The following is a 20,331-nucleotide window of genomic DNA, read 5'->3' on the forward strand; positions in this document are numbered from 1 at the left end:
CCTTAACACAAATATAGCAACTGTTGCCGGGGGATAATTAGCCCGAGCAAGATGACATTGTGAAACTTCACATGGCTACAATATAAACTTTTGTTGAACACTCAATATACCTTGATATTGATTGTTGCATTGTAAATATGGCTGCCAAATGAAACGTGACGACCATTGTATGTTTTCCTTTTCTGGACAATGACACAATATGATCGTTTACACGAAACGTTTATCTAAACAATATTGGTGACACTGCATTAACTTAATGTTTTCTCTATGTCTATGATCATGTGGTGTAATTCAAAACAAAGTATGTTACTTTAAATGAATGATGGTACTGGTAAGCTCCACCCGTGAGCAAGAGATCGGCTGATCTCGAAATGCGTTGGGTGTTTTTTTCTGCTGATTAAATCTGACAAGCACCGTACTACATTTTGCTCCGACTCTGGTTTTTTCCCGTGGGAAGGATTGCGAACCAGGAGTGTGTGCTTATATATATATATATACATATATATATATATATATATATATACTGCTCCCAACATCCCCAGGCACACAAGCTGATAAGGAACGCAGCACTCGCGGGGGTGGTTTCCACTTCGATTTTAATGGGAAACCCTCAGCACATCAAGATGCGTTTCAGCATAGGCTATCTTCAGTTGTTGTACAGAAACGCGCGGCGGCCATTAGTATTATATAAACAATGGGCATGGGACAAATCATCGACATCAATATAGGACTAGCATGCACACAATTTGCATAGAACGAGGGGGAATAGCACGAAATCATATGAATAGCTGCGGACGCAGCTCTCTAAGAAATAACTATGTTTTGTGAATCAGAACGGCGTGAGGCGGAACAAGGCATGTTTAAAAACAAAAACAAACAAAACGACGCTCAGAATGCAGGAACTAGCAATACCAATGGTGGTTCCCCGAATTTAAATTCAAAACTTACAACATTGGAGCGTTTATATGAATGCGAGATTAGAAAATGGTGGGAGGCAACCTCCTTACAAAACTACATTGAGGTTGACTGGGTGATGTTGGGAGCAATATATATTTGATGGGTACACCCCGGTTACGTGTGCACCCGCTCTGGAGTGCGGCAGGCTGGTGTTTTGGAGCAACAATATATATATATAAGGTAAGCTGCACAACCTAGAAGGAATGGCTAGATACTTTATCTGGGATACACGTCTCTTCCTGAAACATTTACACCCCTGGCGCTGATGAAGGCAGCAAGAAACGCAGAAATGCATTCGCTGATAGTGGGTGATGTGGGACTGTTACTTGCCTGTGTGATGGAATAAAGTTTTCTCCAACGGTTCCCCTGCTGTGGCCTCTTCACTTTGTCTTCGGAAAAGGTGTGGAAATTGGATATTTTGGCGCGGGTTCCAGTAACACGCACAGAGCTCCCCGCTTTGTTCAAGTAGGCTCTGTACCACTGGTTTCTGCTTCGGTGGAGGATTGCATCCGGGGTACCGGAATTACCGGAGCTCCCTTGTCAGCCCGGGAAGAGGTGCGGCGTTGTCGAGGCCATTCAGCTTCACGCTGGGCGAGTTTTGAGTCTCAGCCTTGCCCCCGTCTAAAGCGACCCCCGTGCCTGCAAGGTAAAGCGGTTGGGGACTGGAGGAGACAACGAGTTTCATGAGCATGGGATAAGGAAGGTGCCTTATTCAGGCAGTGTGTACCCGCTCCACGCAGCACCTTCCAGAAACGAACATGGACATTGCATGCTGGGACTGGTAGGCGTACCAGGGCAGTCTGCGTTTGGTATACACCTTTAAGGAGCGGTAAGCTGCACAACCTATCAGGAATGGCTAGATACTTTATCTGGGATACAAGTCTCTTCCTGAAACATTTACACCCCTGGCGCTGATGAAGGCAGCAAGAAACGCCAAAATGCATTCGCCGATTGTGGGTGATGCGGGACTGTTACTTGCCTGTGTGATGGAATAAAGTTTTCTCCAACGGTTCCCCTGCTGTGGCCTCTTCACTTTGTCTTCAGAAAAGGTGTGGAAATTGGATATATATACATATATATATATATATATATATATATATATATATATATATATATATATATATATATATATATATATATATATATATATATATTACCTACTGGCGGTCGCCAGTAGGTAGTTATAAGTTAGGACCTAGTTTCCATAGGAAATCCTCAACATTCTATTTGGAATAACTTTGGCCCTGGTTGAAGAATCTTAGCGAATTTCTCAAAGAAGATGGCTCAGTCCGCTGCGCTCCTTCCCTAAAAGTTTGGGGGGGATTGGTCAAGTGGGGGCTGAGATAAAAGGGGGGTCCCAAAACGTGTTTTCTCCATGTTATTTTCCATAGGACCTTTAGACTCGGCTACAGGTCGAACGGGTGAATGGATTTATAAGAAATTTGGCAAAACTGTACAGTCCGGCTCGCAGATTACGCTTTTTTTGGAATGGTGTAAATCCGTTCAGTAGTTGTTGAGAAAATTAAAGTTAAAGTCAATTATATATCTATAGGCGCGTACACGTGCGCGCACCCAAGCGGCTGCGCGTGAGTGGTATTTTTTTTGGCTGCGTGACGTCTGTTAACGTTCGATTCGAAGGAAATCAGGAAGTTTTGTCCGCCATTTTGTCACTGCGAGTAAATATATTGTTCATTTCAAAGCGTTGAAACATGGAAAGGGGAGAAGGTAGAGATTGTCTTCCTGCGTAGGTTTTCTCAGGGTGTGCAGTAAGGCCCTTAAACGCGAAAAGATATAATTTTTCTCTGAAAAAAAAATACGGGGTGCGCGCACTCGGTCGCGCACACCTATTTACAAGAGTGTGAAAATGGAGGTAAATCAGAAGTTTGCGTGCTTAGATATAAGGTGGCTCTGAAAAGAGCCCTTGTGTTAATTGAGTGTTTTCTGCATTTATAAGTAAGTACTGATGCAGAGCCTGATGTTGCAGAGGAAGATTCTGTTTCCCTCATTCGTGAAATGAACACCGTCTCTCCTATAGACGTCTTGCATGTGGTAGCGCAAGTTGTTGTGGTAAATAGAACCCATGCTATAATCTCTGAGGAACGCAGAAACAGATTTATTTACATGTCTCCTTGCTTTCTCAAATTGTGCACAATGGTGATTGGACCAATTCCATTTCTGTCTTTGGCATATATTGGAATATACCAAGGCAGATCGAGGAAAAAGTGTCATCAATTGTCGAAAGGTGTCTTTTAGAAGCATTTCCAGACCTACTCCAGTGATTGTGCCTAGATCGTTCCCACCACAGTGCACAATTATAAGGTCTGGTTCTGGGAGATGCATAAAAGTTTTCACCAATGGAATCAATTGGTGACATTTCAATCCTCTTTTGGAAATCCATGTAATGTGTACATTTGGTAAGCTGAGGTTGCAAATTCGTCTGCTTACTGCATATTTTTCACTCCAGTGAATATAACTGTGTCCTATTAGCCAGACCTTCATTTTCAAGGGATTTGTAGTCGTCCTCCGATCGGTTCTGGAAGTGGGATGGTAGTTAGAAGTTGAAATTCTAAATAAAGAAAAAGGAAGAGGCTGGGTGTGGTTTAAAAAATAAAAATTATTGGTTGATTGTAAGAAGTGGAGATTGAACAGTACGTTGCATGTTAATGTTTATGTTAAACGAAAAGTACTATTGGGTGTGAAAAAACAAGACATGTAACAGAGTTGTGGATTGGCAGGTGTTTCTGGAGGGAAAATAGTGTTATTAGTTAGCTGTAGAACGTTGAGAGATGAACTTTTGACCTGTGCCTTCAGCAAGGTGCAGAATGAGGTGTTACCATGGAAACAGCCGGAGATGGCAGTTAGTGATGGGTTCACTCTTTGGTGCCTCTGCATCTGAGTCTGTTCTCTGGTGGCTGGAGGACAACTGTTTGTTATTGTGGAGATGAAAGGGTGATAAGGAGAGAAATACGACATAGCGTCTGGCCTGTAGAAGCGTGGGAGCAGTGATTAACTCTGAGTAAAGCGGAACTGTGTCGGTGCTTAGTAACAGTAAAAAAAAAATGTTAACAGTGGTATAACTGTGTTTACGGTGCGCGACCTACTAAGAAAGAGTTCACGGGCCGTAATTGGCTTGGAGGTTCTAGTACCAGTAAGTGAGTTCAAGAAAAGAAAACATTCAGGACTTTATTTATGAAGGCCTTGCGCCACCGGTGCGTTACTTTTTCCCATTTTAAAAAATGAGGCCCCGGCGGCGGAAGGTCTTCATAAATAAGGTCCTCAGTGTCTACAGTTAAGGTTATGTGGAACCCATGAATAGTTTTTAAATATGAACTCATTTCAGTTGAGATTATGGATTAAAAGAGAAACCATGAATATTTGAAATGTTTATTTAGAAATTTACTATTTTAAAGGCAAATCATTATGTAATCTGAGTACAGAAATTGCAAAAAACACAGTAATTGGTATTGTCAGTAGTACATGGAATACAAACGCTATAGTTGAAGAAAAATGAATATAGTTGGAAAAAAACATTGTACAGTCTTATAAGGAAGTATATTATATTTTAATAAATGGAAGAAGGTTTGTGGCCTTTCAGTTTAGGAACGATATATGAAAATGCAAGTGGTTATACATCATTACTTTATGAATCAGCTGTCAAACAACACGAAATCATAATGTCCATTGTTAGTAAAGCAAATAGGTCTGTTCTTCAAAAGAAAATATGGAAAATAACGTGAAGAATATAGAAAACCAAAAGGAAATGAGGACGTCAATGGGTTGTTTGAGAGTTATTGAAGCATTGTTTAGGCAAAATAGGTAGTTTCTGCTTGTAACAGGATATCAGTTTTATCATTTGAAATTATGTCAGCTATCCAATGGAAAAGAGTAAAGCAGTACTGATAATCTCTTATAATCGGAGCCTCTTTTACCATCAGAGTGCAGGTCGGTGGGTTTTCGATGTAGCTCGCTGTTAGGAAAGAGTTAATTGTCCATTGTGTAGGCAAAGTATGCAGCAAGTGCCTCTAACATGAAATCACTGTTATCATCTGAAAACATGTCAGCCATCCAATTGAGAAGATCAAAGGAGCATTCATGATCTGTCATTATTGGAGCGTCTTTTACCATCATTGGGCAGCTCGGTGGGTTTTCGATGTAGCTCTCTGTTAGGAAATCTTGCGCCGCTGCGAATATATTCCAATGACCCAGAACTCCTTGTATCGCTGCAAAGGCCATAAACCCTCCGTTGTAACAAAGCTGTTCATGATCAAGTAACGGATTCATGAGGTGATTTTAATTCGGTTCAGGAGGTACCAAATTGCAGAGACATAAATCCAGGGCCCACGTGAAATCACAGCTCAGGCAATGAAATACAGGCTGCACACAGGTGAAATACGAATATCGAAATGATAATCGATATGATGCATTCAAAGTCGAGAGTGGTAAGATGCCGTAGTAGTCAAGCATCCTCTGGCGAAATAGTTCTAAGTGGCCCGGCTCGTTTGCGAAGGCAGGAGGGACATCCATTTTGAATTTCCCAAGATGGTAAAGGAAACGGCGCAGCACCGCTGGTTGTATAGCAACTCCACAGAATTAGGTCGCCGGCTATGCAGTGGAGAGAAGCAGAATGACTTGATACATTTTCTAAGAGTCTAGTCACTTATATATTGCTTAGTGGTTATTAAAAAAGTAGCTTTTTTTTAACTGGAGGATGCGTTAAAAAATAAGGGAGTGATTTGAGGGAGTTGTAAAGCAAGGTCAATTTTTTTTACATCAATGCTGTTTTCTGTGAATGTTAGCTTAGTGAAAGATATGTGTGTGAGCAGATGCAACGTTAAGTTTTAAATGTGACAATGGCGGTCTTGTTCATGTCTTCCGATTCAAGGTCGGTATTCGCTGCCAAATACAAAGATTAAGAAACGCATGCGTGGGTTACATAGTGTGCATTCTTAAAGGAAAGCAAATGAAGGGTTATTTTTACCGCGTTAGCATTGTCGTACAAAAAGTTATAGTGATTTCTATTATATGTGAAGAAAGTGTCACTGATGAAGACTGAAAATAAATCCTTATAAATGATACGGACTGGTGTATTTTAGAAAAGGTTTGTAACATTACATGAATTGTGTAAAAAAAATAATGTAATTGAAAGTGTATGGTTTGAAAATGAAAAGTAGAGTTTTATAGTTCATGTTTTGAAAGCAGTTCTAGAGCGTCAGAAGAAAGTGTATGGTTTGAAAATGAAAAGTAGAGGTTTATAGTTCACGTTTTGAAAGCAGTTCTAGAGGGTCAGATGCATGATAGATTTATTAAAAATAGAACATGTTTTTAAATAGTATTTTGGAAAAAATATGTGCCTTTATGTACTATTTACATTATGTGCCTGTTGAGTATTCTTTGAGTTTTAGTAATCCTGTGTCTTATAAGTTTTCTAGGGGCGGTTTGAGGTTCATGGTGGGTTTGGGCAGGGAGGGTAGGTTGGGGGTTTGTAATAGAGGGTTCGGCTGGGGTGGAGTGCGGAGTTTAGTGAAAAGTGAGGGGGGCGGGGAGTTACGGTGTTTGGTAATGGAGCAGAGTCAGAGGACGCCACATTTGTGTTATGGGCTGCCACGGAAATATGTATTTATTCTCAGAGGTTTATTATATTAAGCATATATATTAGCATGGTGGCTCTTGTCGTTTTGTGGTTCTGTGTATGTTTATAATGCTGGCTCTGTAGTTTTTGTTTATGGACCTTATTGCGACACACAGGGGACCTACGTTGCACAGTTGGAGATCAGAGACTTAGGAAATAAAACTTTATAATTGTAAGGGCTGTAAGCGATAGAAATCGCCCGTTCTCGGTGTAAAAAATATCACCGCTATTGGTGGTATTTTCTACGGTGTTAGTACTCGAAGGAGACTAGTAACATATATGTGAAAAAAAATTATGTAATAGGCTCAGCATTTTACATTATCTTGGAAAACAAAAGTTGCTTTTACATAGCAATAAGTCTCTTATAATTAAGGGAAGGAGTGTATATAGTGCTATTTAGTACTCTGCTGTGTGATTGATGTCGAATATTTCATAAGAGGAGGCTTTAAAAGTTTTACGATAAACTGGTTTTCTAGGGAAGTGGGTGGAGTGTTCCGTGTAAATTGCAGAATAGAAACTAGTAAGAACCAATTGGAAGTGTTGTTTTAAAGTCACATGACTGCACATGCGTGTCTCGTCGCGATAGGTGGGTGCGCGCACCCGGTCGCGCACTATAAGAAAGCGGCGAGAAAATATCAGCTACTATGCTCTTCAAGCTTGTTTTGGTACAAAGAGTTAGTTCTGAAAAGAACTTTTTTTTTTTTTTGGAAACAAGTGTTATGATGCTTTTGATTTCTTAAAGTTGCGACGACATTTTTCAGTATGTCATACTATCCAAATAAAGTGAAGAAATTGAACTTTTCTTGGAGCATTTATGACTCTCAATTATTTGTTTAATTAGAGTAAAGCTTTGCTCTCTGTATACAAGAAGTTCTCCACAGTTCGTGCATTTCATGTGCACGTTCGCCAGATATGGTCTCAAGTCCATCTCAGCACTCGATGGAGATACAGGTCGTCCACCGGAAGATGTGTTGATTACTTCTGATGGTAATAGCGTGGCCTCCGTTTTTCTTGTCAAAGGTGGTCGCTCATTTTCATCAGATTCGGAAGATGAATGCGGAACGGTAGCCATTGTACCGAAGTCTTCGGGAAGATGTTCGACGTTGTTGTCTCTTGAGAGTAGAAAAGAAAGTGATGGTAGTGGGTGGAGTGCTGCGTGTAAATTGCAGAATAGAAACTACCAAGAACCAATTAGAAGTGTTGTTTAGAAGTCACATGACTTCACATGGGAGTGTCAGGTCCTGTACGCGATAGGAGGGTGCGCGCACCCGGTCTCGCACTAAAATAAAGCGGCGAAAAAACATCTTATAATATGCTCTTCGAGCATGTTTTGGTGGAAAGAGTTAGTTCTGAAAAGAACTTTTTTTTTTTTTTTTTTTTGGAAACAAGTGTTTTGATGCATTTGATTTCTTAAAGTTGCTACTACATTTTTCAGCATGTAATAGTTTGAAAATGAAGTGAAGAAATTTATCTTTTCTTGGGGCATTTATGACTTTCAATTTTGAGTTTAATAAGAACGAGGCTCTGCTCTCCATACAAAAGAATTTTTCCACACTCGTTGCATTTCATGTGCACCTTCGCAAGATATGGTCTCAAGTCCATCTCAGCACTCGATGGAGATACAGGTCGTCCACCAGAAGATGTGCTGGCCACCTCTGATGGTAATAGCGTGGCCAGGGCTCTTGTCGATGCTTTTGCATAATGTTCAGGATGCCTTTGTTTAACATGCCGCTGCATGGTGTGTGCAGAAAAGGAATATTTTTTATTTGGATTTCCCCTTGAGAGCTCCGAATTGCATATCGTGCAGGTTACTTTTGGCGCATTCACTTTCTTTTGATCTTCAGGAAAAGTGAAAAATTGCCAAATGAAAGATTCCTTTTTTCTTCTTAACGGTGGTCGCTCATTTCCTTCAGATTCGGAAGATGAATCTGGTAGGGCAGCCATTTCTGCAAAGTCTTCCGGAAGATGCTCGACGTTGTTGTCTCTTGAGAGTAGAAAAGATTGTGAGGAAAGTGGGTGGAGTGCTGCGTGTACATTCCAGAACAGAAACTACTAATAACCAATTGGAAGTTTTGTTTTCAAGTCACATGACTTTACATGCGCTTCTCAGGACGTGTAGGCGGTGATACTATCTAGTTACGAACGTGATTACATACTTAGGAACTAGCATTCAAAAAAACTATGAAATTCACTGAAAAAACCATAGGTTTTACACACGTTATAGTTAGGAAGTAGCATTTGAAAAACCTATGAAATTCACTGAAAAAACCATAGGTTTGACACCAGTTATAGTTAGCTGGAAATTTTACTGACATAAAACCAATGAAATTCCACGTTATAGTTAGTTGGACTCACTATAACTTGCGCGTGTAATGCACTGCTGATGACATTACATATTACATCACTCATGACATGGTCAGTGACATCACTTATGACACCATCCAGTGAATGTGTGTCTTTCTAAAAAATAAATATGTTTTATATATGTATATGTAAAGGTCGAGGGAAGAATAAATGTTTAAATTATAGTCTTAATGAATGTTTTTTTCCAAAAGAAATGATTGGATAACTGGCTTATTAAGTGTATCTTAGTGAATACATATATTAGCGAGTAATGTTTAAATATTTGATTATATGTATCAGTGTTTCACTTTGTGAATAACTGGTTGCATGGATTGATGAGTACCTACATGTGTAGGTATTTGGGTTCTTAGATGTTTTTTTAGTATCAGTATGAGTGTTTCTATGGTTTTATGGGGTATTACTAATCACATAGATGCATGAATGACTAACTCTCTTTTTGTATGTGTTTAGAAGACACCATATGTGCAGGACTGTATGGGTGGTTGAGTGCGTATAGTTTTATATGCAAATAAATGGATGTTCAATAGTTTATTTGCATGTGTGAGTATGTGTGTGAGTAACTTTTGGATGATTGTCGGTGTGTTACAGGATGTATAGGTGTATCACTATATATGATGAGTGAGTATATGTATGAGTGACTATATAGAACTGTTGGTAAATGAGAGAATGTGTATATAGATGGTGGAATTACTGAATTGGTTGTTGTAACTGGTATGGGTATCTCCATTTTTTTGAAAATCTTAATTTCTATTTTCCAATATGTGTTTTAAGGGTTACCTTACACTGAAAGGAGGTCTGTCACTCTGTCACAAAGATGGTGTCATCAGTGATGTCATGAGTGATGTAATATGTAATGTCATCAGCAGTGCATTACACGTGCAGGTTATAGTGAGTCCAACTAACTATAACGTGGAATTTCATTGGTTTTATGTCAGTAAAATTTCCAGCTAACTATAACTGGTGTCAAACCTATGGTTTTTTCAGTGAATTTCATAGGTTTTTCAAATGCTACTTCCTAACTATAACGTGTGTAAAACCTATGGTTTTTTCAGTGATATATATATATATATATATATATATATATATTCTACTAGCGGTCGCCAGTAGGTAGTTATAGTTAGGACATTCTTCTATAGCAAAAGCATTTTTTCCTTTGGCAATATCTTTGGCATTGTTTGATAAATCTAATGGGGAGGTCATGGTGATTCGTGAAGCAGGGGCTGAGAAAAAGTGACGTATGATGGTACAATGCATGGTATTACCACGCGTACCGTTACAACGCAGGTTTTACAACGCAAGTCGTTACAACGACTCGCGTTGGGGGGCGCTGGATAGTGAATAGTTTAATTCACTATTCTATCTCCAGTCCCTGTGGATAGTAGGGAAGGTGTTGGATAGTAAATTAAACTATTCCCTATCCTAGAGCGCCCTCCAGCGAAAGTCGTTATAATGACTTTTGTTGTAAAACCTGTGTTGTAATGGTACCACATTGTTAGAGTTTCATTGTAAAGGATGTTACCCGCGAAAAAGGGGGTCCCAAAATTCTTTTTTGCCATGTTCATTTCCATCTGAAATTTTACACACCGCTACAGCCCGAACTGCTGAACGGAATTACACAACATTTGGCAAAAAAGTAGCTCTTGGTTCAGAAATCACTCTTTTTGTTACATGGTGTAAATCCATTTAGTAGTTCCTGAGAAATTTAAAAAAGTCTCTTTTAAAAAAAAACTTTGTATTTAATCCATGAGTAGTACAATCAATATCATACACATAAATACATAATCTATCAATTCATTTTACCGTGTACATACATCAATAACACAATGAATAATCCAAAGTCGAGAACCAGACTGATAAGACAAGCATAATATACTTATCAGAAAATCTACCTATTTCATATGGTCTATCATTGGCCCCCATATCTGAATATCTCAATTTACATTGTTTCATTGATTTCAAAGAATATAAACTATAATCCAAATTGAAAATATTATAAAACCCTCTCCATCTCATGCATGATATCTGATTGGCTGCCAATACTTCAAACCAGGACGTGTTGGCAGCCATCTTGTGAATTGGTTGCACTGAGTCCCAAGAAAAATGGACAGAAAACAAGATAAGCAGGCAGGTTAGAAGCACCCTGACCCCCTAGGCCTGTTCGTAGAGGAACCCCCAGGCCCGAAAAAAACATTCTTTTTTCAGCTATATCTGGTGGATCTGGTGGATCCTCAAATCCGGCTTGGAGTTGGAGTCAGCGGGTTGCAAAAACATTACACTGTCCATAAATAGCAACATTACCGCCAACTGGGAGAGCGCTCAGGGAAGGTTATGATTCTAGTGTTTTTTGCTTCTCTACTCACTCAGCCATTTCGTGCGCGAGCATTTAAAATGCTACGCACTTCAATTGAAGAATCACCCGTCAGCCATCTCCTTGAGTATTTCTGTGAAGACTTGGAGTTTTCAGAGGTAATCGGTAGCAGAAGATTTGAGACTGATTTCCGACTCGCTTCTCAGTATATTTTCTCTGCAAGTGGAAATTCAGTCATCTCAGAAAATCCAGTCAGGTACCCTTGTCAATTTGTTTCCTCCCAGCTCCGATATTTTGAAGGCTAGCGCTGAAGTTGGTAAGCGTTTGTCTTTGTTTTTCTTTTTGAATTCTTTGCAAGTTAAATCAATTATCTGCTTCTAAAACTCTTGCACCTCAGAGACTGCACATGTGACTTCCTGATAAGACTAAACAGGATTTTTTTGACAACAGAATATGTCTATTCGGGACCTGAAGTAAATGGTCATCTTTTTCCTAGTTCACTACTGACTGCACGTTGCATGCACTTCTATAAAAACCTTTATTTATGGACGTACTAACTAATAACTGCACAGAGCCTTTGAGACAGTTCCTTTTTTTATGCTCTGTAATCGAACTCTAAGTAGATAGAAATATCTATATATATATATATATATATATATTTTTTTTTTTACTTACCACCGGTCACTATGGAGTTTGCTGATCTAGTTGAAGAATCTACAAGACAAAGATAACCCAAACCATTACTACTGCTGGTCATTTACTTAAATGCTCAACTGTTTAAGGAGTATATTATATTGAAAACATACCCAGCATAGAGAGAGGCAAATTACCACACACATACAGGTAAAGCTTGGTCTAGGGGCGGGAAGGAAAAACACTAAGTATAGTTTATGAAACTAGAACCATTGTAACCATTTGCTTATTGTTACAGGTGTGCCCTCCCAGACCAGAAGAATATCAGTGAGGTCATCAGTGTGGCAGTCTCCCTTGTTTTTTCCCATTTCCCCTTTCACCCTCATCTCTAAGCCCAGAATTTTCTGGGTTAGAGGCGTAGGGGAGTTGGGATGAACTTTACATAGAGCACCTTCGGTCATTCGCTCCCACGAAATCAGGAATTCCAGGTATTGCTTCTTGACAGATTGAAAGGCCTTCAATACCCTTCCGTTTGGGCGATATGGCTGAGGGTTTTGATGTTAAGACCCTGGCCTCTATCTTAGAAGGGTTGCAGAAGCAATTAAATGAGACTAGAGAGGAGGTGAGAAAATCTAATCAGGAGGAAAGCTATTTGGTTCAGAGGATAGATGAATTAATTGTCAGTCCCAGTCCCAATTTTGGTGGACAAAAGTCTCAAACATTTGCTCATTCAACTTCTTCTTCTGAATTGTGTTGTTCATGCCATGTCTCCAACCCTCCCTTTGCCCCCAGAGAGATTTCAGGGAGATTCCCCTGAGGCTCATGTTTTTATAACACAGTGCTCTTCACATTTTTTGTGCAAGCCCATTATATTTAAGGAAGACCAATCGAAAGTGGCGTTCATGCTGTTTTATCCGAGTGGCGATGCTGCGGCATGGTCCATGCCGTTATTTACTACTAATGATCCTGTTTATACAATTTTGAAGGAGTTTTTTATAAATCTTTGATCGTAGAAACATCTCGCAGACCACCGATAACGAGTTACTTGATCTGAAACAAGGAAACAGAGAGCTGGTGGCTTATTTGGCGCAATTTAATAAACTGATTTTGGAAACTAATTGGCCAGAGGCAAACAGGGCGGACATTTTTTAGAGGGGTCTGAAGGATGAGCTGAAAGATGGGTTGGCCCTGATTCCCAAAAGACCAAGTTTCTGAGCTAATAGACTTAGACCTTCAAATTGATCAGCGTCAATCGGAAAGACGAAGTGAACGCCGTAAAGAAACAAGGCCAATCCCACCCAGATTTGACTGAATTCGAAATGAAGGAGTAAAGGTTAATGATGGAGTGGCAACTGAAGAACCCATGCAAATTGGCTCAGTTCGAGGTCCTCTTAGCAAAGAGGAAAAAGAAAAAAGGCGATTGGGCAAATTCTGTATGTATTGTGGTGGTTCGGGCCATTTTGTAAAGGAATGCCCTAAAAACCCAAAGACAAATCAGTGGGTAAAAGACAAGCTCCACCAGTAGACAGAGTTGCTCTGGTGGGAGCGGCTAAGGAGACAACTCCTAACGCTCAATTGTTAGCCAATACCTTGCTAATGCCTTGCAGTTCGTGCAGTGGATGGTACCAACCTTTCCTCTGGCCCAATAGCCTTCAACTGAAGAATCACCGGATGCGAACGTTTTTCTATCTCGTCAGCCATCTCCTTGAGTATTACTGTGAAGTCTTGGAGTTTTCAGCGGTAATCTGTAGCAGAAGATTGAGACTGATTTCCGACTCGCTTCTCAGTATATTTTCTGTGTCAGTGGAAATTAAGTTGTCTCAGAAATTCCAGTCAGGTACCCTTGTCACTTCATTTTCTCCCAGCTCTGATATTTTGAAGGCCAGCACTGAAGTTAGTAAGCGTTTGCCTTTGTTTTCCTTTTTGAATTCTTTGCGAGTGGAATCAATTATCTGCTTCTAAAGCTCTTGCACCTCAGAGACTGCACACGTGACTTCCTGATAAGACTAAGTAGGATTTTTTTGACAACAGAATATTTCTATTCGGGACCTGAAGTAAATGGTGATCGTTTTCCTAGTTCACTACTGACTCCACGTTGCATGCACTTCTATTAAACCTTTATTTTTGGAAGTACTAACTCCTAACTGCACAGAGCCTTTGAGACCGTTCCTTTTATTTACGCTCTGTAATCGAACTCTCAGTAGATAGAAATATATATATTTTTTTACTTACCATGGGTCACTGAGGCGTTTGCTGATCCAGTTGAAAAATCTACAAGAGAAAGATAACCCAAACCATTACTACTGCTGGTCATTTACTTAATACTCAACTGTTTAAGGGGTATATTATATTGAATACATGCCCAGCATAGAGAGAGGCAAATTACTACACACATACAGGTAAAGCTTAGTCTAGGGTCGGGAAGGAAAAAACACTAAGTATAGTTTTGGAAACTAGAACTGCTGTAAACCATTTGCTTATTGTTACAGGTGTGCCCTCCCAGTCCAGAAGAATAGCAGTGAGGTAATTAGTGTGGCAGTCTCACTTGTTTTTTCCCATTTCCCCTTTCCCCCTCATCTCTAAGACCAGAATTCTCTGGGATAGAGGTGTAGGGGAGTTGGGAAGAATTAACATAGAGCACCTTCGGTCATTCGCTCCCACGGAATCAGGAATTCCAGGTACTGCTTCTTGACACCTCTCAGCAATCTAGCTGTGGGAGGCTTACTGGAAATAACAGGAGAGGTAGTTGGCACCTAAGGACCCTCAGCAGAGAAGATGACTTCATCCCCAACCAAGAGCACACCAGGCCTGCGATCATAACTCAGCAATCATGCTGTGTGGGAATTACTGGAGGACTTGATGTCACTGACCATGTCCATGTCATGAGTGATATGAGGTCATAAGCATTTAATTGCGGGGGGGGTGAATAATAGGGAACTCAGCTGACTATCACGGCTGAATTTCACTGGTTTTGTATGAGTAAAATCTGACCCTAACGATAACGACCCTGTAAGCTTCATCTTTTTTTCTGAAATTTCAAAGGTTTTTTAAATTCTATTTCCTAAATATAACCTCTCAGTACCCTTTAGTTTTCTTAGTGAATATATATGTACAAATAAATCCAGAAAATACCAAAAGTTACAGGGACGTTATAGTTAGGAAATGGAATAAAAAAACGTAGAAACTCACTGAACAAAGAAAAGGTTGCAGGGACATTATAGTTTCACTCATAAAAAAAGTGAAATTCAGCTGTCATATTTGGCTGAGCTAACTATAACTTGCGCCCTTGCAATGCTTTGCTTATGACCTCACATATTACATCACTCATGACATGGTCAGTGACATCACTAATGACATGAATGATGACATTTATTTCTGTTAGGAAGTTTGGAGGGCTACAGACACATCCAAACACACAAGTGGACTGTGGACTCTAAAACAGTCCTTGCGAGGCATTCAAAGACACCATCAGGGTTAAATATATGAACACAACCTTTAGACTCAGGAACAATTTTCCCAACCAATTTAGAATGAACTATTAAAGATAGAAAAAAGATTTTTCATAATGCAGCCCCCAAAATAGTGTGAAAGCGAAAGAACCAATAATTATTGGATTGACTACAGACAATCTATAGAAAACATGATGATGAAGAAAAAGAATGACAAATGCTGGCCTTGCTTTTTAACTGGTAAAAAGGAGGCAAAATAATTTAGGGACTGTTTAAAAAAAATTATAAAACACCCAGGGGAGAAGGGCTTCCCATTGAATAAAACATGCTCTGATCAGTAGTCTCCAAGCTGGTAGCATTACAAAGCAAAGAAACAACTTTTGGTAGCCATGAAACCCGCGACCCACACCGGCAGAGTATGCCAGAAACATCTGAATCATCATCCATAACACGCTTTTCATGATCTTACATATCAATGCTGCTTCATCCATCTGCTTCCTCACTCTAGCGCTTGCTGTGTAAGATCTTCAAGTGGCTACCTGTGTGCATGAGATGCACAGTGACACAAGATCTCACCACCAGCCGACTTAACTATGGCAACGCTCTCTAAGTAGGAATTGTTGCACACCTCTTACAGAGATTTTAAACCATACACAGCAGACAGACTCAACCTCGACCTCTCCCACCAAACTCACATCGCACCACTCTGCAAGTGAATCCACATCACACCCCTCTGCAAGTGACTCCACTGGCTCCTCATACAGAACAGATGCCAATTTAACCTTCTGCACTCACAAGGCTATAAACAACCAAGCACTTGCCTACATTGACCTGCCCAAACTTCAACCAACCATCAGGAAGTTTATGCCCCACCTCTGTTTCACTTGCCCACACTCTCCGTACCTACAGAAGCAAAAGTGGAAGACGCTTCTTCTCCTACCCCACAGCAAAGACCTGGAGCAGCCTCCACGCACAGCTCCGGACCTTCACTTCACTTATGGAATTCTGAAGGGCCCTTAAGACCTGGAAGTTCGAATGAGCCTTCCAGGACCTGCAAATGCCTGGATTCCCTATTTGGTGATTAGCAGCGCTATACAAAACCTAATTGATTGCTTAATTGATTGATTGATTGATTGATTGATTGATTGATTGATTGAAGACCTGGAGGTTAAGATCTATTCCACCATCTAGAAGGGAAGTAGTGGCGGCTAAACTCCCAAAACCAAGGAAAGATCCATTAGGTGGCCATTCCTACCTACCAGTGTCTATGGTAAATGTAGTCAACTGTTCATTTATTTGTGGTAGGTTTTGGGGAGTTTCTGAAAGGGTTTGAGGGCTGCAGCAATGGCAGTCTCTTGGTTAATAATAATATCTCCATTTATAGAGCACCTGGTTACACCCAATGGTTGTGTCCCCACACTAGTATCAAGTCCCCTGAAAAGAGAACAGAGAGCGGCTAAGAAAACCAAAAAAAGAAAACATAAACAGAGGCCTCAAGGTAAGACTCAGATTAGGTTTGGAAGTGCCAGGTTTTTAAACCTTTATGGAAGATGCTCTCAGACGGTTAGGCTCTTAGGTCAAGTGGTAGGGATTTCCACTTTTTAGCTGCCAGATATCCAAAGGAGCATGCCCCCATTCTGACACTTTGGACTATAGGCATTTTGAACAGATGTGCTCCAGTCGACCTCAAATTGCGAATGGGATAATGTGGAGTTAGCATGGGATGATGAAGATAACTTGGACATCTTCTCCACACTGCTTTGTCGATGATCCTTTTATCCACTGACAACCTGTGGCGGGTGTCCAGGGCCCTGGCAGAAGAGGCTCTTCTGGGAAGGTTTGAGACCAATTGTGCAGCCGCATTCTGAATGTGTTGCAATTTTTTCAGATATCTTTGTGGCGCTCCTAAGTATAGTATATTGCCATAGTTCATCCAGGCGGTTACTAGAGCATGTACAAGGGTTTTCCTGGCTGTAGAGGACTTAAGAGTGCTGAAGCATTTTCCAGCAAAGTTCTTGTAATGTTATGTTATAACAATTAGTAGAGCACGCTAATACCCTTAGGTGTCTAGGGGCTAACGGACCGCATACTGTAAATGGATTTTTTTTTTTAAAAGCCATGTTTTAAGATGTTTCCTGAACTCAAGCAGAGAAGTAGTGTGGCTCACTGGTTAGAGGCGGCAGACCCGAGAGCAGAGGACGGCCCGGGACCAGGGTTCGATTCCCAGCGCGGCAGGTTTCTGGACCAGGGTCAGCGGACTCGATAATTCTCTCGCCTCGGTGCCCACTGTGATCAGCGATCACACTCGGTAACTCCGGGCATTAGCTTGCCTCATCTTCCCTAACGGCCCCACCAGACCGCCGGGGATGCCTGGTCTCACCCTGGAGATACCCATTAAGGGACCATCTCTCAGGGAAGCCAGGAAGGGTTTCGCAGCGGTCGAAGCGCCTTGGGACCCTACGGGTAAGTAGTGCGCTATATAAATGCCAATACATTTACATTTACATTTACAAGATATCTTCCTAAGAGCAAGTGGAAGTGAGTTTCATAGCTTATTGGAGTTATGTCTAAAACTCCCCCCCACCCTCAGTTCATCATCCTGACTCTGGAAGTGGGCATCAGGAAGGCATTGGCCGATCGTAATAGTCTGCTGGGGGAATACCAAGTAGAAGAATGACGTTGGGTGACTGGCAGTCGATGCAGCTTTTGTATCCCGGCCCTAATGAATTGATGTTTAGGAACATCTAGCACCAATCTGGCAGCAGCATTCTGTACCGATTGTAATCATCTACGTTGATTTGACTGTAAGTTTATATATAAGGCATTATAGTAGTCCAACTTTGATAAAATCAGGGAGGTTACAACAATTTTTCTTGTGTTTTTTGTAATAAATAGAAGAATGTACGCACGGTTGTAATGAAAAAGAAAGCAGAAGACACCACCTTAGAAATCTGCGATTTAAAATTCAGCTTCTCATCTATTATGACCCCCAAATGTTTTACTTTTACTACCAGTGTAGGAAGGGGGCCTAATGTACTTGGCCACCAGACTGGTGACCAAAGGCGAGAAAACTTTCCAAAAAGCACCACCTTGGTTTTGCTCGAGTTAAGCTTCAAGCAATGCCTGCTCATCCTATTGCTCAGGGAGACCATGCAATCATGCAGTTTGTTAGAGTGGTCGACATCCTTGTCTATGGTTGAAATAACCAATTGGGTATCGTCGGCATACAAGGTCGGATTTAGATCAAAACTTCTGATCAAAGGTGCTAATTCGGATACATAAATATTAAAAAGCGAAGGGCTCAAGGAAGAGTCCTGTAGCACCCCACAAGGTAGAATAAAAGGTGAAGATTTAAAATCGCCTAATTGCACTGTCTGTGTTCTAGCTGCTAAAAAGGATGCTAAAAGGGACAGGGCCCCTTATCCTAGACCAATAGTTTTCAGCCGTTCTATCAGTAAGGTGTGGTCCACAGTATCAAATTCAGCGGTCAGGTCAAGGAGGAAAAGAGGTGCTGATCCCACATCATCTAGTGCAGTGCAAATTTCCTCTGTGGTCTTAAGTAGGGCTGTCTCTGTGCTGTGGCATGACCGGAAACCAAATTGGCTGCGATCTAAGACGTTGTTACCTAAAATGTAAGTGGAGAGTCCATATTTACAATTTTCTAGAGTATTTTTGCAGGCTATTCAAAAAGATGGAGGGACCCCTGTTAAATTTGACAGGGTGGGGGATCTTGACACTAGAAAGGAATTTGCAAACCCTGTCTATGGTAGGTAAGATATCCTAGAGCATATCTCCAATAGAAAGTGGTATGGATTCTTTCTAACCTAATAACAAGGTAAATGAAGAAATAGTACCAAGAGCAAGGCAGGGCAAAGTAGACAAAGGAAGAATACAATTCCTTCGGATTAATAACACTAAGTGAACAAAATTTGTCAAAATTCAAACATAAAATGTATTACCTCCCGAACGGGTTACAATCTAAAAAATGCTAAAAACAAATAATACAAGCCACCAACAGTGGTCAATTCATACATTATTGTGCGATCAAAAGGTAAAAGCAGTCATATATAGTCAAAAGTGAAAACAGTCGACGCAGCGTTTCGGTGCTTTGTTTAATCTTCACACCTTCTTCAGGACATTTACAACAATTGACTTGATATCTAAGAAATCAAAATAAGAGTAATTAAACTACTTGTCTACACTTAAGAATAACTCTAGCTCCTGCTCTCCTTCTTGTATCAGTTAAATATCCAATTGGACCAGGAAAATATAAAATTTGAAATCTGGTCACCAAATACTATTAAGTTACTATCCTCTTGGGACCTATTACTATCACAGTTAAACTAGTCAGCTGGACACATGGCCTCTGATTTATATAGTTGTAAAAATCTCCATTAACAGACCACCCACACTCCATTATTGCATTTAGTATTAATTCTCTGTCTAGGATTTAAAGTCTGTACGAGAATATCTTGTTATTACCTGTGGAGTTTATCGGACGAATATATCAATTCTTTTCATCTGATTAATAATGATTTCTTAGCGGTTCTAAACTCACTGGAGCTGTATGATGATAAAACACAAAGACTATTCAGTGGTCTGTAGTTCTATTTTGATAACAGCTTCATTAAGGATTATAATATAATGAATTACCTTCACTGTAAATGCACGAATATTCAATGTGCACGGAGGGGCCACCGAAGATGAAGGGCATAAAATCCTAGATGGGTATGGACCAACAGTTATCTTAGCACTCTATTTAGAATTTAGAAAGTCTTATCTATTTACAAACTTATCAACACACACTTATACTAACCTGTTTTTTTTCAGGTTCATAATAATACTCTCTCGACCCTTGATAATTGTCGATTCAGAATACTCTTCTTGGAATTCGAAGAGACAATATGTGGCTCTAGGATCAAAAACGTATCAAAAGAGGACAATATTTTAGTGTCATTATTATTATTACTAACTGATATCTCTATCATGTG

At 40.3% G+C, this 20,331-nt stretch overlaps 1 protein-coding gene across 3 annotated transcripts in view; it reads right to left on the reverse strand.

Annotated features, from left to right (window-relative positions):
• LOC147700999 (phospholipase A2 inhibitor and Ly6/PLAUR domain-containing protein-like) overlaps nt 1-20,331 on the reverse strand; it is a 313,626-nt gene that overhangs the window by 275,983 nt on the left and 17,312 nt on the right. The window contains exons 2-3 of one of the 3 annotated variants that reach the window (XM_086929820.1): nt 14,124-14,162; nt 11,934-11,972 (exon numbers count right to left, since the gene is read on the reverse strand). The exons of 1 other annotated variant lie outside the window; for it this stretch is intronic. In XM_086929820.1, the coding sequence (XP_086785946.1) occupies nt 11,934-11,972; nt 14,124-14,162 (78 nt within the window). The remainder of the gene's footprint in view (nt 1-11,933; nt 11,973-14,123; nt 14,163-20,331) is intronic. One more of the 3 variants, XM_086929821.1, reaches the window with a different exon arrangement.

This window comes from Lissotriton vulgaris, chromosome 7 (assembly GCF_964263255.1).
Source record: "Lissotriton vulgaris chromosome 7, aLisVul1.2, whole genome shotgun sequence".
NCBI classification, from domain to species: domain Eukaryota; kingdom Metazoa; phylum Chordata; class Amphibia; order Caudata; family Salamandridae; genus Lissotriton; species Lissotriton vulgaris.